At 48.1% G+C, this 24,191-nt stretch overlaps 1 protein-coding gene across 5 annotated transcripts in view; it reads right to left on the minus strand.

The window, feature by feature from the left end:
* Positions 1-23,348, minus strand: part of lin52 (lin-52 DREAM MuvB core complex component) — a 75,557-nt gene extending 52,209 nt beyond the window's left edge. For 3 of the 5 annotated variants that reach the window (XM_072493524.1, XM_072493528.1, XM_072493532.1), the window contains exons 1-5: positions 23,039-23,348; positions 19,166-19,240; positions 16,707-16,744; positions 15,854-15,920; positions 7,244-7,327 (exon numbers count right to left, since the gene is read on the minus strand). In XM_072493524.1, coding sequence (XP_072349625.1) covers positions 7,244-7,327; positions 15,854-15,920; positions 16,707-16,744; positions 19,166-19,240; positions 23,039-23,057 — 283 coding nt within the window. In that variant the 5' untranslated portion in view covers positions 23,058-23,348. The remainder of the gene's footprint in view (positions 1-7,243; positions 7,328-15,853; positions 15,921-16,706; positions 16,745-19,165; positions 19,241-23,038) is intronic. The other 2 variants (XM_072493517.1, XM_072493536.1) reach the window with 2 other exon arrangements.
* Between the last annotated feature and the right edge of the window lie 843 nt (positions 23,349-24,191).

Raw genomic sequence — 24,191 nt, forward strand, 5'->3', positions numbered from 1 at the left:
ACTTTTCCCCATCTTCCATCCGCCCCAATCCCATCCACATCCGAGCAAAAAGAATATTCCCAGGAGACATGGCCACCAGGTTTCTCTTCATGATATGCTCCAAGATAATATCTAACTGATTAACAAAAATGCAAAACATTCACCAACACACTTAATAGCTTAGCTTCAACAGCTTTGTACCATTCTACCCTAGACACGCCCCAACTCCATCTCAACTAAATTACACTAGTGCTACCACAATTCCCAGGACCCACCACAGAATTGCAATATACATGTGAAAGAACTGGCTCCTTTCCTTCAATAATATCAATAGCCTCAACAGTGCACAAGCCAGGTAACTCTCGGCTAATAAGATCTGTTCTTGAACATATCAGTTATCTTTTTATATGCTGATATTTTAGATATATAAACGTCCACATTATATTGCACCCACTAAACCAGCCTTAATGCTTGCTCTTCACATTACTGCGATGAAGCACGCTGATGTTAAACGCGAGGGTATCCCAAACCCAGAAGGGTAATTTGGAACCTGGGTTTGTGGTGATTTATGTGGTTTAGGGTATAATGTGAGGAACGATGTACATCCCAGTGAGGAACAGTCCAGTCATATGTGAGCTATTAATTTTTAAAAAATTTAATTTAGAGTACTCAATTATTTTTTCCAATTAAGGGGCAATTTAGTGTGGCCAATCCACCTACCCTGCACATCTTTTGGGTTGTGGGGGCGAAACCCACGCAAACACAGGAAGAATGTGCAAACTCCACACGGACAGTGACCCAGAGCAGGGATCGAACCTGGGACCTCGGCGCCATGAGGCAGCAATGCTAACCACTACGCCACCATACTGCCCATGTGAGCAATTAAAAAAGTATATTTATTAACTTAAAAGACAAAAACAAGACAATGACTATGATGCACGATGACACTGAAGTATACAGATGACTATAAACACATACGTTTACATGAGACTATCCCTAGCTACCAACGTTTACTTTGAACTCGGAGACACCCCTTTCCCCAAAAAACAGCCAATATTAAGTAACTCGATGAGCTAAATCCAGAAAATAATTACCACAACCAGGTAAAGGTGGCCACGCCAGTGAAATAATCTTCAGGTTCAGCAAAGGTGGAAAATGGCGGTTTTCTTTCACGAGACAATCTGCAGCTTGCTGCATTTCTGATTTAGCTGTATGTCCCCCTCCTTAGCTAATATTCTATAGTTATACTATTTTTTTCCCCTTTGATGTTATTCACCCTGTGGAGTTAGTTTCTGGCAGGCACGTGCTCATTTCCTTACCTCTACACTTTGAAGTTACCACCTTTACAGCCCATTCTTTTCTCTAGCCACATATGTTAAATACTTGTGTCTCACTGATAGGCAAATTTGCATCTCATCATTTGCCCACATTTCTGCCCCTAATCAACTCCCTGTTTTACTTTGTTTCTTAAATCTTAATTTTTCTCCTTTTTAAAAAAAAATATATTTATTAAAGTTTTTTAACACAATTTTTCTCCCTTACAAACAATAACCCCCCCCCCCCACCGTAACAAAAAAAACCGAGAAATCGCGCAGAGCAAGGTGGACCACCTTAAATTGTATCAGGCTGAGCCTGGCACACGAGGAGGAGGAATTAAGCTTACCTAGTGCATCAGCCCACAGACCTTCCTCGATCTCCTCCCCCAGCTCCTCCTCCCATTTACCCTTCAACTCTTCTACCAGCGCTTCCCCCTCTTCTTTCAACTCCTGGTGTATTTCCGACACCTTGCCCTCCACGACCCATACACCCGAGATCACCCTATCTTGAACTTCTTGTGCCGGGAGCAACGGGAGTTTCCTCACCTGTCGCCTCACAAAAGGCATTTCCCGGGGGTAACTCGAACTTCTCCTCCAGTGCCCCCAGGCTCGCAAACGTCCCGTCGATGAACCGGTCCCCCATTCTTCCAATCCCCGCCCGATGCCAGCTCTGGAACCCCCCGTCCATCTTCCCCGGGACAAACCAGTAGTTACCCCTGATCGAGGACCACACCGATGCTCCCATTGCACCCCGGTGCCGTCTCCACTGGCCCCAGATCCTTAGCGTTGCCGCCACCACCGGGCTCGTGGTATACTTTGTCGGCGAGAGCGGCAGCGGTGCCGTCACCAACGCCCCCAGGCTCGTTCCTTTACAGGACGCCATCTCCATCCTCTTCCATGCTGCCCCCTCTCCCTCCATAACCCACTTGCGGATCATCACCACATTTGCTGCCCAGTAGTAGCTCCCCAGGTCTGGCAGTGCCAACCCTCCTCGGTCCCTACTGCGTTCCAGGAACCCTCTCCTTACTCTCGGGGTCTTATTCGCCCACACAAACCCCATAATACTCCTGCCTACTCTCTTAAAAAAGGTCTTAGTGATCACGATGGGAAGGCACTGAAACACAAACAGAAACCTCGGCAGGACCACCATTTTGACTGACTGCACTCTACCCGCCAGCGAGAGCGGTAACATGTCCCATCTTTTGAAATCCTCCTCCATTTGCTCCACCAACCTCGTCAGATTCAGTTTATGTAGGGTCCCCCAACTCCTGGCTATCTGGATCCCCAGATACCGAAAGCTCCCCTCCGCCCTCCTCAGCGGTAGGTCCCCTATCCCTCTTTCTTGGTCCCCCGCCTGTAATACAAAGAGCTCACTCTTCCCTACATTGAGCTTATAGCCCGAGAACTCCCTTAACTCCCTTAGAGTCTGCATGACCTCCACCATCCCCTCCATTGGATCCACCACGTACAGCAACAGGTCATCCGCATATAGCGACACACGATGCTCTTCTCCCCCTCGGACCACCCCCTTCTATTTATTAGACTCCCTCAATGACATGGCCAATGGTACGATCGCCAATGAGAACAACAGGGGGGACAGGGGGCACCCCTGCCTCGTCCCTCGGTACAGTCGAAAGTACTCCGACCTCCGCCGGTTCGTCACTACACTTGCCATCGGGGCTCTGTAAAGGAGCTTAACCCAATTGATAAACCCTATCCCGAACCCAAACCTGCGCAGCACCTCCTAGAGGTACTCCCACTCTACTCGGTCAAAGGCCTTCTCCGCGTCCATAGCTGCCACTATCTCCGCCTCTCCCTCCTCCGATGGCATCATTATCACGTTTAAAGAGCCGCCGCACATTGGTGTTTAGTTGCCTGCCCTTTACAAATCCCGTCTGGTCCTCGTGGATTACCCCCGGGACACAGTCCTCGATCCTCGTGGCCAGCACTTTTGCCAGCAACTTTGCATCCACATTGAGGAGCGAGATCGGCCTGTACGATCCACATTGCAGTGGGTCCTTGTCCCGCTTTAGGATCAAAGAAATTATCGCTTCCGACATTGTCAGGGGCAGGGTCCCCTCCTCTCTTGTCTCATTAAAGGTCCTCAGCAGTAGCGGGGCCAACAGGTCTGCGTACTTCCTGTAGAACTCCACCGGGAATCCGTTCGGTCCCGGGGCCTTCCCCGCCTGTATGCTCCCCAAACCCTTGCTCAGCTCCTCAAACCCAATTGGTGCCCCCAAACCAGCCACCTCTTGCTCCTCCACCCTCGGGAATCTCAGCTGATCTAGGAATCGTCTCATCCCCTCTTCCCCCGCTGGGGGCTGGGATCTGTGCAGCTCTTCATAAAAGGCCTTGAATACCTCGTTTATTTTCGTCACACTCCGAACCGTGGCTCCCCTTCCATCTTTGATCTTTGACTCCCCCTATTTCCCTCGCTGCCATCCTCTTACAGAGCTGGTGTGCCAGCATCCGACTAGCCTTTTCCCCATACTCTTAGGTCGCCCCCCGCGCTTTCCTCCACTGTGCCTCCGCCTTCCCTGTGGTCAACAGGTCAAACTCCGTCTGGAGCCGTCGTCTTTCCCCAAGTAATCTTTCCTCCGGGGCCTCTGCGTATCTCCTGTCCACTCTCAAAATCTCCCCCACTAACCTCTCCCTTTCCATACCCTCTGTCTTCTCCCTATGAGCCCTAATGGAAATTAGCTCTCCCCTGATCACCGCCTTCAACGCCTCCCAAACCACCCCCACCTCCCCGTTGTTGTTGGCCTCCAAGTACCTTTCGATACACCCCCTCATCTTCCCACACACCACCTCGCCCGCCAGCAGTCCCACATCCAGCTGCCACAACGGACGTTGGTCCCTCTCCTCTCCCAGCTCCAGTTCCACCCAGTGTGGGGCATGGTCCGAAACGGCTATAGCCGAATACTCCGTCCCCTCCACCCTCGGGATGAGCGCCCTACCCAGAACAAAGAAATCTATCCGGGAGTAGGCTTTGTGTACATGGGAGAAGAAAGAAAATTCCCTGGCCTGCGGCCTTGCAAACCACCATGGGTCCACTCCCCCAATCTGATCCATAAACCCCCTAAGTACCTTGGCCACCGCCGGCCTCTTTCCAGTCCTTGATTTGGAGCGGTCCAGTGCTGGATCCAACACTGTATTGAAGTCCCCTCCCATTATCAGGTCTCCCATCTCCAGGTCCGGAATGCGCCCAACATGCGCTTCATGAATCCTGCATCATCCCAGTTCGGGGCGTATACGTTTACGAGACCACCCACATCCCTTGCAGCCTACCGCTCACCATTACATATCACCCTCCATTGTCCGCTACAATAGTCTTGGCCTCAAATGACACCCGCTTTCCCACCAATATTGCCACCCCTCTATTCTTCGCGTCCAGTCCCAAGTGGAATGACTGTCCTACCCATCCCTTTCTTAGCCTGACCTGGTCCGCCACCTTCAGGTGTGTCTCTTGGAGCATGGCCACGTCCGCCTTCAGTCCCTTTAAGTGCGCGAACACTCGAGCCCTCTTCACCGGCCCATTCAGGTCCCTCACATTCCACGTTATCAGCCGGATTGGAGGGGCTCTCACACACCCCACACCCCCCCCCCCCCCCCCCCCCCACACCCCCCCCCCCCCCCACACCCCCCCCCCCCCCCACTAGCCATCTCCTTTTCTGGGCCAGTCCCGTGTCCACGCCTCCCTCACCCTTCAGTCCCCCAGAGGGGGGATCCCCGTCCCGACCACCTCTTCTGTGTCTAATTCCCTTTCGGCCAGTGCAGCAGCAACCCCCCCCCCCCGCTAGACCCTTGTCTAGCTTTTTTGCTCGCCCCATGTCACTCCCGTAAGTCAGCTGACGCCTGCTGACCCCGGCTTCCCCCGCTGTCCCATTTACCTCCCCGCGTGGGAGTCTCCCAATCCATATGCATTCCTTCGTTCCCCTTCCCGCCTTTCTTCCTGCGCGCGGGAAAACACCCCGCGCTTTCCAAAGCCCGCTCCGCCCCCTCTGGCGCAGCTCCTGTCGCGGCCTTGTCTCTCTCCCCCAGCCCATGTAACATTTCCTGCACGTGATTGACCCCCTATATACAACAACCATCACACATCAAACCCAAAAACATCCCCCCCCCACCCTCACAAACTCTCAGTTAGAGTCCAACTTTTCAGCTTGTACAAAGGTCCACGCCGCTTCAGGCGTTTCAAAGTAATAGTGTTGGCCCTTGTATGTGACCCACAGTCACGCTGGCTGCAGCATTCCGAATTTCACTTCTTTCCGGTACAAGGCCGCTTTGGCCCGGTTGAAACCCGCTCTCCGCTTTGCAACCTCCGTGCTCCAGTCCGGGTATATTCGGATCTCTGCATTGTCCCACTTACTGCTCCGCTCCTTCTTGGCCCATCTCAGGACCCACTCTCTGTCCGTGAACTGGTGGAACCTCACCACCATCGCCCTTGGCGGCTCATTTGCTTGGGGCTTCTTCGCCAGCACCCAATGTGCCCCGTCCAACTCCAGCGGCCTCGAAGGGGCCTTCGTGCCCATCAGCGCCTCGAGCATCGTGCTCGCGTATGCCCCGGCATCAGCCCCCTCCACTCCCTCAGGGAGACCCAGGATTCGCAGATTCTTTCTCCTTGACCTGTTCTCCAGGTCTTCGAGTCTTCCCGCCCACCTCTTGTGTAGCGCCTCGTTCTGCTCCACTCTCACCACCAGGCCCACGAGCTCGTCCTCGTTCTGACTGACTCTTTTCTGTACCTCCTGGATCTTAGCTTCGTCGGCCTTCTGGGTGATCCCGAGTCCTTCAGTTGCCGAAAGCATAGGCGCCAACATCTCCTTGCGCATCTCCTCGCGCTGCTCCTCGAAGCAGTGCTTGATGAACTCCTGCAGCTTCCCTTTGTCCCTGGCCGCCGCCATTTTGTTTTCTTTCCCTCGCTTCTCCCGTTGCTCCAGTGCCGCTCCTTTGGCCGTTACACTTCTGGTCCGTTTAAAAAGTCTATGGAAACTCCTGAAAAAGGTCTGAGAGTCAGTTCCAGACGGGAGCTGCCGAATGCGCGACCTACTCCTCCATGGCCGCCACCGGAAGCCTCGTCCCTGCTTCTTCAATGGCCTTGGTAGATCTTTTCACAGTTGTTCCCTCTGCTGCTAGAATTCACCTTTGATAGAGTCAAGTCAGATTGCAGCTTTAAGCTTGCCCTTCCCCCACCTGCATGCTGGAAGAGGCTTTTGTCTAAACCTGCAGCTCAAGCCAAATCTTTTACTGTTTCCGCCGGGTCTGGTAGCCAGAAGATATAACATTCCTGGGGGACACCATCAGGGAAATGCTGCAGTCTTCTTCCCACACCAGGAAATGTCAAACAAATGCCGTGGGGGCCCTGTAAAAGAGCCCAAAAGTCCGTTCCAAGCGGGAGCTACCGAATATGCGACCTAGCTCTGCATAGTCGCACCCGGAAGTCCATTTTTCTCCTTCTTAACATTCCCCTCAAACCACGAACAAGCAAAGATCACAATTACATTTGAATGTGCCATGCCAAAGCTCATTTGTACCTATATCCTTGATTTACACCATGTTGTGCTATTGCCCAAAAATGCAAATGGAAACCAATTAATCTTCACGGTGCTGTTTTAACTAATGTTTGAATGGATCACTTCATTGGACCTTAATCCTGTTACTATCTTTACTTCAAATTAGAATTGGGATATTTGTGATTGTCATACCCGATTCCTCAAGACAAACACATGGTGACAATACAGCAAACAAGGAGAAAAGAGGGCTGGGAGTAGAAGACAGTATTGTTACTAAGAAGCAAGAGTCTTGGGCAGCCTTTAACCAACAGAAACGATGTTCTTTAAACAGTCTGTGATCCATCATCTGCATTTAAACTTGCCATTATTCAAACAATTAGATTATTCCACTCTTGCAATATTATTTCATATAATGATTTCCAATTGAAAACATACACTTACATTCATCCAATCCTAACTGGTAAGCAAGATTCTGTAGTCCTCGTACCTTCTCCATTAAGTTAGCAGTAGTAAGACTTCCTAACTCTGTGATGACAAATGTATTTTATTAGGGTACATTATAGAAGTGATATCAATCAGATATGTTGAAAATGTTAAGTGGGTGAAAACACAAATACACAATTTAGCAAATAGCCTACAGCACAACAGAGAGAGAGAGAAAAAGAGAGAGAGACAGGGACAGACAGAGAGAAAGCTGGTGGAATTTAAATTCAATTAATAAATCTGGAATTAGGGCAGCATGGTGGTGCAGTGGTTAACACTGCTGTCTCATGGCGCCGAGGATCTGGGTTCAATCTCAGCCCCGGGTCACTGTCAGTGTGGAGTTTCCACATTCTCCCCGTGTCTGCGTGGATCTGACTCCCACAACACAAAAAGATGTGCAGGGTAAGTGAATTGGTCATACTAAATTGCCCCTTAATTGGAGAAAAAAAATTGGATACTCTAAATTCATTTAAAAAAAATAGAAAACCTGGAATTGGAAATTAGTCTCAATAATGGTGACCCTGAAACTATCAACTGGGTCTTCTTTTGTCTACGTGGGTCTCACCCCCACAACTGAAGGATGTGGAGGGTAGATGGATTGACCACACTAAATTGCCCCTTCATTGGAAAAGAAGAATTGGGTCTCTAAATTTATTTTTTTTAAACCGGGTCTTTAGGGAAGGAAATCTATCATCCTTACTGGCCCTCATGTGAAAGCATAGCCCTCTGAAATGACCTTCCAAGCCACTCAGTTCAGGGTAAATTAGGAAGGGGCAGCAAATTCTGGCCTTGCCAGTGACACCTACATCCCATTAAATAATAAATTAACAATAATTAAACTGCATTTCAAAATCAATGCAAGTTTTGTGGAATATTATTAAAAGATTAAAAACAAAAATACATAAAGCCATTATTTTCCATCTATTTTTTATGACCCTTCAATACAAAACATTCCAAGGTTTTACAATGGAGAAACAGATGCCAAACAGTCATGGCAAAATTAAGACAAAACATGTTTTAACAGAAATGATAATGCAGGGTTTCAAAACAGGATTTAAGCCACACACTAAACTTGCATATTTAAAAAAATTGGAAAATGGTGGCTAGTTCCTGTGATGATATGTACATTTTTATACTTCTGTGTTTGTGTATTTATTCTGTCTAGGTAAGTGTAAAACTGTGCCTGTGCATGTTCAGAGTAAAGCAAAGGAGAAGTGGAGAGATTGTTGGGAGTCAGACTGTCTGTGGAATCTAAAGATTAATGGGGTTTTCTTTTTGCATTTGTAATGAAGCCTTATACTGGGAGTTAATTTACAATGAAACAGAGTAGATCTGAAATTAGCTTTTGGGGATAAGTTTTGAAATTGATTTCTAAGTTGCATTTCAAACTAATCTCAAAGGTGCCAAAGAATATTTGCATTTTACAGGAGCTTTGTGAGCAAACAGGGCCAGCCATTTTTAAAATTTTATTTACTCAAAATAGAGGTAAAATAGGAACATGAAAGATTTTAATTTTTGGAAACCAGGATTTTCAAAGGGGTGTTTCAAGACAATGGAGAATGAAGATAAAAGGGTATATATTTTTAAAAATAAATTTAGAGTACCCAATTCATTTTTTTTCCAATTTAGGGGCAATTTGGCGTGGCCAATCCACCTAACCTGCACATCTTTTAGGTTGTGGGGGCGAAACCCACGCAAACACGGGGAGAATGTGCGAACTCCACACGGACAGTGACCCTGAGCCGGGATCGAACCTGGGACCTCGGCGCCGTGAGGCCACAGTGCTAACTCACTGCGCCACCGTGCTGCCCTAAAAGGGTAGATATAACAGGGGTTCAGTTGTAGTGCACTTGGAGTGTGCCGAAAAGCTGAGAGAGTCTTTTATTGAAGAAAAGCAATTCCGCTTTGGGCCAGGGGAATATTTGTCCTGAGAAACAGGTTTGTTTTGGATCTCCGTTTGGAAAACCACATCAGTCTTGAATAGTTCTGGGAAGCTGTGAACTGTACTTTCATTAAAGTGTTACTCGGTTTGGACTTCCGGGTGCGGCAAGACTTCCGGGTGCGGCGATGACCAGCTGAGTCGCACGTTTCGGCAGCTCCCGGTGAAACGGATTTTTGGGCTCTTAATAGGAGCCCGAACGGCAATTTTGACGGCTAAAAACACTGCGGTAAACCAGAAGGGAATCCCCCCTGGATACGGATGAAAAAAGGAGGAGAAAGTGGCCGGATTGCAGTGGATCCTTTAGAACAGCGGCAAGGAAGGCAAGCAAAAACCAAGATGGCGTCGGAAGGTGGCAGTTTAACATGGAGCCCTGAACAACAAGAGTTCTTGAAATGCTGTGTGGAAGAGCTCAAAAAGGAAATGAAGAAACAGCTGTTGGCCCCGATACTACAGGCGATCGAAGGGCTAAAGGAGGAACAAAAGACCCAGGAGCGGGAGCTTCGGGTCGTGAAGGCAAAGGCAGCCGAGAATGAGGACGACATACAGGGCCTGGTGGTGAAGACGGAGATGCATGAGGCACATCAGAAACGATGTGTGGAAAGGTTGGAGGCACTGGAGAACAACGCAAGGAGGAACAACTTGAGGATTCTTGGTCTTCCTGAAGGTGCGGAGGGAGCGGACGTCGGGGCATATGTGAGCACGATGCTGCACTCGTTAATGGGAGCGGAGGCCCCGGCGGGTCCGTTGGAGGTGGAGGGAGGATACCGAGTGATGGCGCAAGGACCGAGAGCAGAAGAAATTCCCAGAGCCATAGTGGTGAGATTCCTCCGTTTTAAGGATAGAGAAATGGTCCTTAGATGGGCAAAGAAAATCGGAGCAGTAAATGGGAGAACGCGGCGATCCGCGTTTATCAAGACTGGAGTGCGGAGGTGGCGAGAAGGAGGACGAGCTTTAATCGGGCCAAGGCGGTGCTTCATAAAAAGAAGATAAAATTTGGAATGCTGCAACGGGCAAGACTGTGGGTCACATATCGAGGGAGGCACCACTACTTTGAGACGGCGGATGAAGCGTGGACTTTTATTGTGGAAGAAAAACTGGAATGAGCGGGTTATTAAAAAGAACGTTTGAACAAAGTGGTGGGGCGAATGTGGGGGGCGAAGAGGGGGGTTAAAAAGGGGGGAAAGAGGAGTTTTATGTACTAATCCTGCGATGTGGTAACTTTTCTCTCTTCCACAGGTGGTGATGGGGGGAGGAGGGGAGGTGGAGGAGATGGGGCGTTGGCCATTGGGGGCGGGGCCAAGGGAGAAGCGCGGGCTTGGTTCCCGCGCTATGATAATCATGGCGGGAATAGAGAAGCAGGAAGGAGGGGGCGTCGCACGGTGCGAGCCGAGGTCACCGTGGGGAATCCGAGGTCGGCCAGAGTTTGCTGACTTCTGGGAGCAACATGGGGGGAGTAATTACGCGAGCGGGGGATCTAGCGGGGGGGGGGGGGGAGGGTGGGAGGGGGGAATTACTGGGTTGCTGCTGCTGGGGAGAGGGGGGAGTTGGTATGGGAGGGGATGGGCGGGGGGGGGGGGGCACCGCCTGGGGGAGATACAGCTGCGTGGGAACCGGGTGAGGAGCTGGAAAAAGGGGATGGCTAATCGACAAGGGGGGGGGGTAGGAAGCCCCCCAACCCGGCTGATCACGTGGAACGCGAGAGGGCTGAACGGGCCGATAAAGAGGGCACGGGTATTCGCACACCTTAAGAAACTTAAGGCGGATGTGGTTATGTTACAGGAAACGCACCTGAAACTGATAGACCAGGTTAGGCTACGCAAAGGATGGGTGGGGCAGGTGTTCCATTCGGGGCTAGATGCGAAAAACAGGGGGGTGGCTATATTAGTGGGGAAGCGGGTAATGTTCGAGGCAAAGACTATAGTGGCGGATAACGGGGGCAGATACGTGATGGTGAGTGGCAAACTACAGGGGGAGACGGTGGTTTCGGTAAACGTATATGCCCCGAACTGGGATGATGCCAATTTTATGAGGCGGATGCTAGGACGCATTCCGGACCTAGAGATGGGAAAGCTGATAATGGGGGGCGATTTTAATACGGTGTTGGAACCAGGGCTGGATAGGTCGAAGTCCAGGACTGGAAGGAGGCCGGCAGCAGCCAAGGTACTTAAAGATTTTATGGAGCAGATGGGAGGTGTAGACCCGTGGAGATTTAGCAGACCTAGGAGTAAGGAGTTCTCGTTTTTCTCCTATGTCCATAAAGTCTACTCGCGAATAGACTTTTTTGTGCTAGGAAGGGCGTTGATCCCGAAGGTGAGGGGAACGGAGTATACGGCTATAGCCATTTCGGATCACGCTCCACACTGGGTAGACTTGGAGATAGGGGAGGAAACAGGAGGGCGCCCACCCTGGAGAATGGACATGGGACTAATGGCAGATGAGGGGGTGTGTCTAAGGGTGAGGGGGTGCATTGAAAAGTACTTGGAACTCAATGATAATGGGGAGGTCCAGGTGGGAGTGGTCTGGGAGGCGCTGAAGGCGGTGGTTAGAGGGGAGCTGATATCAATCAGGGCACATAAAGGGAAGCAGGAGAGTAAGGAACGGGAGCGGTTGCTGCAAGAACTTTTGAGGGTGGACAGACAATATGCGGAAGCACCGGAGGAGGGACTGTACAGGGAAAGGCAAAGGCTACATGTAGAATTTGACTTGCTGACTACGGGCACTGCAGAGGCACAATGGAGGAAGGCACGGGGTGTACAGTACGAATATGGGGAGAAGGCGAGCAGGTTGCTGGCACACCAATTGAGGAAAAGGGGAGCAGCGAGGGAAATAGGGGGAGTGAGGGATGAGGAAGGAGAGATGGAGCGGGGAGCGGAGAGAGTGAATGGAGTGTTCAAGACATTTTATAAAAAATTATATGAAGCTCAACCCCCGGATGGGAGGGAGAGAATGATGGGCTTCTTGGATCGGCTGGAATTTCCCAAGGTGGAAGAGCAGGAAAGGGTGGGACTGGGAGCACAGATCGAGGTAGAAGAAGTGGTGAAAGGAATTAGGAGCATGCAGGCGGGAAAGGCCCCGGGACCGGATGGATTCCCAGTCGAATTCTATAGAAAATATGTGGACTTGCTCGCCCCGGTATTGACGAGGACCTTTAATGAGGCAAAGGAAAGGGGACAACAGCCCCCAACTATGTCTGAAGCAACGATATCGCTTCTCTTAAAGAAGGAAAAGGACCCGCTACAATGCGGGTCCTATAGACCTATTTCCCTCCTAAATATAGATGCCAAGATCCTGGCCAAGGTAATGGCAATGAGAATAGAGGAATGTGTCCCGGGGGTGGTCCACGAGGACCAAACTGGGTTTGTGAAGGGGAGACAGCTGAACACGAATATACGGAGGCTGTTAGGGGTAATGATGATGCCCCCACCAGAGGGGGAAACGGAGATAGTAGTGGCGATGGATGCCGAGAAAGCATTTGATAGAGTGGAGTGGGATTATTTGTGGGAGGTGTTGAGGAGATTTGGTTTTGGAGAGGGGTATGTTAGATGGGTGCAGCTGTTGTATAGGGCCCCGATGGCGAGCGTGGTCACGAATGGACGGGGATCTGCATATTTTCGGCTCCATAGAGGGACAAGGCAGGGATGCCCTCTGTCCCCATTATTGTTTGCACTGGCGATTGAGCCCCTGGCGATAGCGCATACCTGCTACAGTGGTGAACTCGCCAACATTGAGGGCATTTAAAAGTTTATTGGATAAACATATGGATGATAATGGCATAGTGTAGGTTGGATGGCTTTTGTTTCGGTGCAACATCGTGGGCCGAAGGGCCTGTACTGCGCTGTATTGTTCTATGTTCTATATATATAGGGAAATGAGGGACGAGGGGGAGACTATGGTAGATGAACTAAAAGGGAAATGGGAAGAAGAGCTGGGGGAGGAGATCGAGGAGGGGCTGTGGGCAGATGCCCTAAGCAGGGTAAACTCGTCGTCCTCGTGTGCCAGGCTAAGCCTGATTCAGTTTAAGGTATTACACAGGGCGCATATGACTGGAGCACGGCTCAGTAAATTTTTGGGGGTGGAGGATAGGTGTGCGAGGTGCTCGAGAAGCCCAGCGAATCACACCCATATGTTTTGGTCATGCCCGGCACTACAGGGGTTTTGGATGGGGGTGACAAAGGTGCTTTCAAAAGTAGTGGGGGTCCGGGTCGAACCAAGCTGGGGGTTGGCTATATTTGGGGTTGCATAAGAGCCGGGAGTGCAGGAGGCGAGAGAGGCCGATGTTTTGGCCTTTGCGTCCCTAGTAGCCCGGCGCAGGATATTGCTAATGTGGAAAGAAGCCAAGCCCCCGGGGGTGGAGACCTGGATAAATGACATGGCAGGGTTTATAAAGCTAGAGCGGATTAAGTTCGTTCTAAGGGGGTCGGCTCAAGGGTTCACCAGGCGGTGGCAACCGTTCGTCGAATACCTCGCAGAAAGATAGATGGAATGGAAAAAAGAAGGCAGCAGCAGCAGCCCAGGATTGGGGGGGGGAAACCAGAAGGACTCTCAGGGTTGTTAATATATACTGTATAATATGTATAGGTCGTTGCTACAGATAATTATATATTGGACTGTTAAATTATATTTTTGGAGAGTGTTACTTGTGATAAGGCAGTTGCCAATTAGGGTTAGTTTTCATTTTTGTTATTTATTAATTTTCTGTTTATAAAATAGGTCATTGTTATTTGTGTTGTTATAATATTGTGTAAAGGGTGCATAATGTACTGTGTTGGTTGACCAAAAATTTTCAATAAAATATTTTATTAAAAAAAAAGTGTTACTCGGTTTGGGTAATTTTTCCTGGAGTTTATGGTTAAGAACCTATAAGGTCTGTTGCCAAAATATAGTCTATTGCCAAAATGTAGTTTTATTATGTACTTTTATAAAGCATTTTGGGGTTTAATTTGTAAGATTTTTCTAACTGGGTATCTTTTATCTTGTGTGCTTAGGTTTCATTATTTTATTAATCAACAATCTTATTCTTCAAATGTTAAAGGTTATCACTGCAGTCCTGTGCTTTTGCGTTCATTAGATTTTCCTTCTCATTTCGGCGATGCAAGAAATAACAGATTAAGATTGGACAAGACGGATTTCAACCTGGGATCTGGCTTGTTCAACTTCAGCATTAACAGCAACTGCAGTCGCATTTCTTTGTTCTTTTGGAAGATTGTAGTTTAGTCGGGCAGTATGGTCGGCACGGGCTTGGAGGGCCGAAGGGCCTGTTCCTGTGCTGTACATTTCTTTGTTCTTTTAGAAGATTGTAGTTTAGTCGGGCAGTATGGTCGGCACGGGCTTGGAGGGCCGAAGGGCCTGTTCCTGTGCTGTACATTTCTTTGTTCTTTGTAATGCATCTCATCAGGGCTTATTGAATTAACCAAATTGGGAAGCTGTGGCATGGTGGTGTTGCCACTGGACTAGTAATCCAGAGACCCAGAGTCATGCTCTGGGTTCGAATCCCACCATGGCAAATGGTGAAATTTGAATTCAATAAAAGTCTGAAATTAAAAATCTAAAGGTGACCATGAAACAATTGTCGATTGTCATAAAAACCCATCTAATTCACTAATGTCCTTTCGGGAAAGAAATCTGTTGACCTTACCTGGTTTGGCCTACATGTGACTCCAGATCTATAGCAAAGTGGTTGACTCTTAAATTTCCTCAGGGATGGGCAATAAATGCTGGTCCAACCAGCGACAAAAGACCTATGCTAATTTTTTTTAAAAATTGGGTGGCACGGTAGTTAGCACTGCTGCTTTACGGCGCTGAGGACCCGGGTTTGAAACCGGCCATGGAAATTTTTTTTTAAAATTCCTCTTTATAGTTAGAGAATGGGCGGCACGGTAGCACAGTGGTTATCACTGTTGCTTCACAGCTCCACGGTCCCAGGTTCAATTCCGGCTTGGGTCACTTCCTGTGTGGAGTCTGCACGTTCTCTCGGTATCTGCGTGGGTTTCCTCCGGATGCTCCGGTTTCCTCCCACAAGTCCCGAAAGACGTGCTGTGAGGTGAATTGGACATTTTGTATTCTCCTTCGGTGTACCCGTACAGGCGCTGGAATGTGGCGACTAGGGGCTTTTCACAGTAAGTTCATTGTAGTGTTAATTTAAGCCAACTTGTGACAATAAAGATTATCTATCCCTCTCAAGTATTACAAGTTATGACTGTCTAAAAATCGATACTAAATAGCTCAGTCATATCTTTCCTTTTCAAATTTGAACTCCCTTCATTAACGGAGTCAACTTACTCTCACTTTAACTACACTTTTCCTTTTTATTTGCTTTTATAGTGTCTGCTTTTTCAAAAAATATTTTCATTTTTAGTACTCTAATACTTTTCACCTTCCCCCTATACTTTATATGTTCTTTGTGATTATATTTCATATTCTTAGCCCTAACTTTACCATTTGCCTTCCTTGTAATGCGTTCTACCATGTTCTAAGGTTTTGAAACATGTTGCATAAATGGAAGTAATTCCTTCTTCATGGCTTCCATTTAGAGCACCATGCCTTAATACTCCAAAAGGCTCTGGTCCACTAGACCACCCTCGGTTGTACAGCAGCTAATTAATGCAGAGATTAAGCACAGTAAATACCTTTAAGCATGTCAATATCATCCTTCTCAAGTTCTGCCATCCATTTGGGTGGAGAGCTGGTAATAGGCTACAAAACAAAAATGGAAATTAGTCTTAATTTTTAAATGTTCCTTACATTTCATGCTTTGTTGACTGAATTTTATATCTTGCTTCCAGAAAATCATTTATGGGAATGGGTGGCACAGGGAATTAACACTGCATTTTCACCTTTCGGATTGATGCTACTACTCATTGGGATAGTTGGATACTGAATATTGCAACAGACCTGAAGCACCACATGGCATTCTATTTCTTATGTTCTTGTGATATTATCTACAACACAGTTTCAAGTGGATATAAAAGAGAAAATATATCCTAGCCATCTAATTCCATTAATAAGTTTCATTTTTAAAAAACTGCTTTTGGCAGTTTTATTTCAATTTAATTAAAAAATGGCAGCAATAAATATATCTGCACTAGAAACTAAAGAAACTGAAAAGCCTGAGCTTTTACTGTTCGTATAGGAACCAAGCTGTCTACAATTATGGAGGTGATATTCCTCCTGTTTTTGCAAACAGGATATCCTACTTCAAAAGGGATTTCAATTTTGTACAAAATTATTTACTATTTACTTGAGTAAAGATATCAAGAGATGTGAGGATAGTGCAAGAAAATGGCATTAAGGTAGAAGATCAGGATCTAATTGAATGGCAGAGCAGGCTCAAGTGGCTGAATAGCTTTTTTTTGTGCTCCCAATTCTCAGATTGCTTATGGTCTGCAACAAAACGGTACAACACCATAATAACAGAGACAAGCAATATTGCCGACAACACATCTGATCATTTATCAGACATCAAATTGCAAAGATACTTACACTTTTGAAAGATGCTGCAAACTCTGCAACCCCTGGCACTGAAAGAGACAATGAGATTGGGTGATTTTTTAAATGTTTATATCAATGTGAGAAGTGTCAGTACTAAAGAACAGAATACAGTTTCACTTGAGACTCCCAAGGCAGATACATCACAGGACATAGGCAGAAAATATCCTTGTTCTGGCCTAATGTTTGTCCCAGTATTTGGACACCTTTTCAGTACTGGTCTGAATTTTCTCAGTTTCTCATATCAACTACGTCACCTCAGAATTAAGCCATCAAATTTGGTCCAGCTTCACACACTAGGGACTGAATTTGGACCTCACAAACATATTTCACATAGGATTCTTCCAACCAGCTCAGGCAGGAGGCTTGTATCATCAACAGTCTTGGCTTAAATCCTAGCACAAGAATAGTATATTAACTATCCCCCCTCCTCTTTACAGAACTACACTTGCCAACAATACACTTTATATACTGAGTTTATCTTAGTCACCTCTTTTATTACTGATATAGCAAATATTCCTGCTCATACTAACCGCATCTACCTTTTTTCATATGTTTCTATCACCTTTCATAGGGCTCGACTGTAAATTGTAGCCAGTTAAGAAACATCTTTTACTACAGTGTGCAATGTTCAACCTGTGCAATTACCTGTGACTTTTCAGCCCCATAGTGTTGCTGTGGAATGCAACCATCTTGTGCCATCAAATCTACTCCATGTATTGTCCTGTGGGATGTAATTTACTCACTGTGGGCTCCAACATGGCATGCATTGTTCCCTCCGTGAAATGTTCAGCTCACTCCATTGATGATGCATCATTTGCATCATATCGTGGTCTTGCGAGATCCCACTGCACTAGAGAGCGTGCAGAGGAGAATCACTCTAATGTTGCCTGGGTTAAAGCGTTTCAGCTACGAAGACAGGCTGGTTAGGCTGCAACTATTCTCCTTAGAGCAGAGAATACCGAGGGGGGACCTGAGCGAGGTTTACAAAATTGTGAGGGATATAGATAGAGTCATTAGGAAGAATCTTTTCCCTTTCAGTAGAGGGGTCAATAAACAGGAGTATTAGATTTAAGGTAAACGGCAGGGAATTTAGTGGGGATTTAAGTAAAAACATTTTCACCCAGAGGGTGGTGGGAATAAGGAACTCACTGCCTGAAAGGATGGTAAAGGTGGGAACCCTTACAATATTTAAGAAGCATTTAAATGAGCACTTGAAATGCCATAGCATACAAGGTTACAGACCAAGTGCTGGAAAATGGGATTAAAATAGATAGGTGCTTGATGGCTGATGCAGAAATGATGGATGAAGGGCCTCTTTCTATGCTGTAAAACTCTATGACATACTTTTGTAAAATCAATATTTTTATTGAATTTTATATTTGTACACTGCAAGGGCAGCACGGTGGCGCAGTGGATTAGCCCTGCTGCCTCCGATGCCGAGGTCCCAGGTTCGATCCCGGCTCTGGGTCACTGTCCATGTGGAGTTTGCACATTCTCCCAGTGTTTGCGTGGGTTTCGCCCACACAACCCAAAAGATGTGCAGGGTAGGTGGATTGGCAACAGTAAATTGCCCCTTAATTGGAAAAATTGAATTGAGTACTCTAACTATTTTAAAAAAGTGTACACTGTACAGGAGATGATTGAAACAGAAACGGAATTTACATGTTGTTTCCTTTTTTGGGCACCTCCTCTTCTCTTCCCCCCCCCTCCTATTTTTGTTGTCCCTTCTATTTTTGGGTCCTGTCTTAGGCTCTTTCTTCTGCCGTAGATGGATTCTCTATCACTCATTTTACTCTTATGGCTTTGTGTGGGGGTCCTTTGACCCCCTTCGTCGGTCTCTCCTTGGGTACCCTCCTGGTGTTTACTTGGGCTATGGTGAGGGCTCGGAGAGTTGTTCCTGTGCAGGAGAACCCCTCCAACCTCACCCAGTCCCTGCTCTGTTCCCTTACCCATACCCTCACCCTCTTGGCTGTGGCTGCCCAGTGGTAGTATTGCAAGTTCGTGCATCCCATCTCTGCAGGTCCTTTTTAACTTCCTCCGCCAGACTGGTCAGAATCCACCTGTGGGTCTGTGTCCAGTCATGGGCTACCTGGATCCCCAGGTAGCGGAGTTTTGTTCCGGGGTATTTTAAATTTCTCTCTGGGGTGGCCAGGGGCCCCTTGCCTTATGGATCCGCCGACTCGCTGCTCTTGACCATTTCCTCCGCTTTTATCTTCTCTGTGGTCTCTTAAGCTTCCATTCGCTGGCAAAGTGCACCTTTCCTCTTCCTTTCTTGTGGGTAAAATAAGTCCCTGTCACCGGAGGTCCCTCTATGACATACTTAATCCACATGAGGCTCCACACTAATCCACATTACGCTGTGATTGATCAGTTTGAGATAACCATTTTTGAAAATATACAAGCATCAGCAGTATTCAAAGGATTTTAAAATCATTACAGAAATATCTTACTTTGCTCTGGCCATAGATCTGGTGAAGCTCGATCTAGTTTCTCGAAGCTCAGCAAAGATTGCTCCAAATCTGCACCTGATGACATCGAACCAGAATATAAATGAAAGGCCAGAAGGTCATGTATTTTACACGATACACATAGGTGGCCCAGTGACTTTAATATACCAACAGCAAGGCTTTACGGGAACCATGAATTCTCCACAATTATTTTGGCCCCCCGGAGAGAAAAATTAGACATAGAGTTAGCACATTCAAATTGTGACATCAGCATTTGAACCTGCGGTGTCCTTTCAGAATCTCATAACCAATTTTCAAAGCTCCAATACTGGATTTAAGTAGAGAACACAAGTATTGTAATCATACTTTAGTCCTTGAGGTCTACAGCAAACTAGTGCATTTCTTGTCTTGCTGTCTCATGGCTGTATTTGTTGTAACAGAGAAGGGATACAGCGCCATCTCTGGAGCACAATAGAAGAACAGAAATTACCACTACAGCATTACCCATTAATTTAGCAGAATTTAAATATGCTAATAAAATGAATGTTACCAATGCAAGGATTTTAATAGAGAGCTAATAAATTGCCTGTGGTGATGCTCACCAGTAAATTTACAATGGCAAGCATTTTTATATACACGAGATGCTGACAAATATGGGTGGCATGGTGGCGCAGTGGTTCGCACTGCTGTCTCGTGGCACCGAGAACCCAGGTTCGATCTCGGCCCTGATTCACTGCCCATGTGGAATATGCACATTCTCCTTGTGTCTGCATGGGTCTCAGCCCGACAACTGAAAGATGTACAGGATAGGTGGATTGGCCACGCTAAATTGCCTCTTAATCGGAATTTGTTTTTAAAAAATGTGACACAGACTTTAGAAACTTGAACCCTCGCCACAAACGACTGACTGGCAGGCATTTTATGTTTAGATGAAAAGTTTCAATGTTAAATATTGACTTAAAATGATTAACAATACCGGAAGATGGACAGACATCTGCATATACCAAGTTTCTTTCTAAATAATGTGCTAGGCAATTGACTAGTAAAGGAGTCAAGGCTCGCAGAAACATAGGAACAATTCAGTTTGTTGAGCCTCTTCCACCTTTCAGTTTGATCATGGCCTTTGTGTATCTTAATTCTGTTCACTTCATTTGGTTCCATATCCCTTAAGAACCACCCGTGCCTACTAAAAATCTACCAATCTCAATTCTGAATTTTTCAATTCACACCCCTCAACCTCAACAACTTTTTGGGGAAGCAATTTCTACTATCCACTTGTCTTCAACTAAAATGGGGTTACATGGCAGGTTTTGAATGGGCCAGTTATGCAGATATGATTCGGCATCCATTTAAAAGATCTTGCATTCTGCCATTATATCTGCCCTGTTGTTAATGTTCGAAGCCCACACTTCGCATCTTTGTTAGGGAGATTGACAAATTTTCATTGATAGTTTGTGAACATCCAGTACATTTTTAATATTCATGGACCAGTCAATCGCTCATGGCATTCCACTTTGGGACCAGGGCCAAGCATAACCTTGAAATGAAGCAGGGTTAAAGGGTAGAAGCTGGCTGCAGAGTAGCAATTAACAGATGTGCCAAAGACGAAGGACTCCACTTAAAATCATAGAACTGTACAAGCAGAGAAGGCGGCCATTTGGCCCCATATGTCCGTGCTGGATCTTCTAAAGAGCAATTCATGTACTGCTATTCCCACACCCTCGCCTCAAATCTCTACGCTTTCCTTCCTTTCAGATATATAGAAAATTCTGAAAATGTAGAAAATGTTACACGTCACTCTGCTAGTCGTGTCTGCACCAGCGAAAAAACAAGCTAGCCAACCTAATCTCATGTTCCAGCACTTGGCCTATAGCCTTGGAAGTTACAGGCATCTCCTGCACATCCAGACACCTTTTAAATCAGTTGAGGTTCTCTACCTCTACTACCCTTTCAGGCCGTGAGCTCCAGATCCCTACCACCCTCTGGTGAAAGCGATTTTCCTCCCCTCCCATCCTTCTGTCAACGAACAAAGAACACTACAGCATCGGTACAGGCCCTTCGGCCCTCTAAGCCTCGTACCGGTCATGATACCAACCTTGGCCAAAACCCTAAAGAAAAAAGAACAATACAATACAGGGACAGGCCCTTCGGCTCTCCTAGCTTGTACCGGTCATGATACCCAACCTTGGCCAAAACCGCCAGCATTTTCTTAAAGAACAAATCACTGTCTAGTGATTCCAAATAAACCTGTTAGACTTTAACCTGGTGTTAGAACATAGAACGATACAGCGCAGTACAGGCCCTTCGTCCAACGCAGGCATCTCCACATAATCACTTTAAATATATGCCTCCCAGTTATTTATCTCTCTGCAAAGGGAAAATGTCCTTCCCAGCCACTCGATCGAGGCACACACACACAACCTTGTACATTTCAATTAAATCTCCTCTGTCTCTGTGGAGAGACTAGAAACTGGGGTCGTTCTCTTTAGAAGAGGACGTTCATATTGGTGTTCAAATCATGTGGAATTTTGATAGATGGGGAGAAATAGTTTCCACTGGCAGGATACAGACTTGGTCTATTGGCAAAAAAGGGCAATGGGGTGGGGTGCACCTAGAGAGAATGCAGAAATTCCTTACACAGCAATTATTATCTGAAATGCAGTGTACTGTTGGAAACAGACTTATAAAATGGATGCGAGTGCATACTTATAAAAGTAAAAGAACCACTGGGAAAGAACAGGGGAGTGGAAGATAACTGACACAGGCACGACAGACCAAATGCGCAGTACGGTTCTATGATTTTAAGACTATCAAGGAAGTCATGATCAAACAAAGAGTTGTCGAGCGGACTAAATCAGTGCAGGCTTAGAATGATCTTGAAAACAATAATAATTAAATGCCAAGCGTGGGTTTAAAAAAAAAAGTGCCGTTGGGATCCCCTCTGGGCGAATTAAGAGGAGCCGAATAAGACACTGAACATGACTCTTCCTCGGAAGAAGTCGTACTAGACTCAAGAGAGTTCCGAAGGAGTCATATTGGACTGGAAGCATTAGCTCGGGTTCTCACCCCCCAGATGCTGCCAGTCCTTCCGGTCTTTGAACAGCGACACTTTGCTTTGATGATAATAATCTTCATTACTGTCACAAGTAGGCTTACATTAAGATTGCGATGAAGTTACTGTGAAAAGCCCCTAGTCGCCACACTCACACGGTGCCTGTTCGAGAATTCAGAATGTCCAATTCACCTAACCCGCACATCTTTGGACTGTGGGAGGAAACCGGAGCACTCGGAGGAAACCCACGCAGACACGGGGAGAACGTGCAGACTCCGCACAGACAGTGACCCAAGCTGGGAATCGAACCCGGGACCCTGGCGCTGTAAAGCAACAGTGCTAACCACGGTGCTACCGTGCCACCCACGATTATCACAAACGTTGAGGGTGACACTGCGGTGCGCTGGGCCAAAATAAAAACCTCCCCGAGACCAGTCAAATCCCAACAATATAACTTCACTTTCCAGATATAACCCCCTCCTTCGAAGTAAATGACTCGGGGGCGAAGGGAAATAACGCCCATATTTAATTGAGTAAGTTTTGATCCTCCTCCCCCATCCCTTTTCGCAATCAGCTTCACTCCTGAACACCTCAATCCCAGGCTGACAGGTCTGGCTAGAGGGGGGGTTGCTGTGGTTACATGCCAACATCTTAAAAAGAGAAAAGAATCACAACAAGGGTTGTTTTCGTTATACATAAAGCACGTTTTTCTCTCTCGCTCTCTTCCGCGGCCGGGATTCTGAGAGGATGGGAGTAGCCGGGGGCCAGGAGAGGAATGTCCGCTCTCCTCTCTCTGTCTCCCTCAGAAACAAATTAGAATTTACCCGCACTCGGCGACGCCATCTTCCCAGCACCGTCACGTGACCCAACCGTCACCGGCAGAACAACACGCCCAGCCACATGGTCGATATTTTTCCACGAAAACCTTACTTTCCGATTTTAAATAAGACGTGGACGGGAATGCGGAGGGGGTAGGGGGGGAAACTTTTTTTTTCCTCCCGTCGAGTTTTTCCGCTCGGGTGTCATGCGCGTGCGCAGTTGAAGGGGGCGTTGGGGGACCAATGGGAACCGCGGACGGGTCCCGACTTGCCGCAGGAAGGAATCAATCGGCTTCGAGAAGGGCGGGGCACATGGAGCGCCGAGGGGATGGGGCAGGTGGGCGGGGCACATGGAGAGGGGAGGGGGAAGGTGGGCGCGGCACCTGGAGGGGGCAGAGGTGGAGGTGGGCGGGGCACATGGAGCGGGGTCGGGGCACATGGAGTGGGGGAAGCGGGCGGGGCACAGAGAGAGGGAAGGTGAGATGGGCGGGGCACAGGGAGCATAAGGTGGGTGGGGCGCAGTGAGGGGGAGGGGAGGTGGGTGGAGCACAGGGAGTGGGGGAGGGGAAGGTGGGCGGGGCACAGGGAGTCGGAGAGGGGAAGGTGGGCGGGGCACAGGGAGTGGGGGAGGGGAAGTTGGGCGGGGCACGGAGTGGGAGAGGGGAAGATGGGCGGGGCACGGAGTGGGGGAGGTGAAGGTGGGCGGGGCAGAGGGAGTGGGGGAGGGGAAGGTGGGCGGGGCAAGGGAGTGGAAGGTGGGCGGGGCACAGGGAGTAGGAGAGGGGAAGGTGGGCGGGGCACAGGGAGTGGGGGAGGGGAAGGTGGGCGGGGCACGGAGTGGGAGAGGGGAAGATGGGTGGGGGAGTGGGTGGGCGGTGCACAGGGAGTGGGGGAGGGGAAGGTGGGCGGGGCACAGGGAGTGGGAGAGGGGAAGGTGGGCGGGGCACAGGGAGTGGGGGAGGGGAAGGTGGGAGGGGCACTGGGAGTGGGGGGAGGGGAAGGTGGGCGGGGCAGAGGGGGAGGGGAAGGTGGGCGGGGCACAGGGAGAGGGAAGGTGGGCGGGGCACGGGGAGAGGGAAGGTGGGCCGGGCACGGGGAGGGGAAGGTGGGCCGGGCACGGGGAGGGGAAGGTGGGCCGGGCACGGGGAGGGGAAGGTGG

Source organism: Scyliorhinus torazame, chromosome 2 (assembly GCF_047496885.1).
Source record: "Scyliorhinus torazame isolate Kashiwa2021f chromosome 2, sScyTor2.1, whole genome shotgun sequence".
In the NCBI taxonomy this organism is placed as follows: Eukaryota; Metazoa; Chordata; class Chondrichthyes; order Carcharhiniformes; family Scyliorhinidae; genus Scyliorhinus; species Scyliorhinus torazame.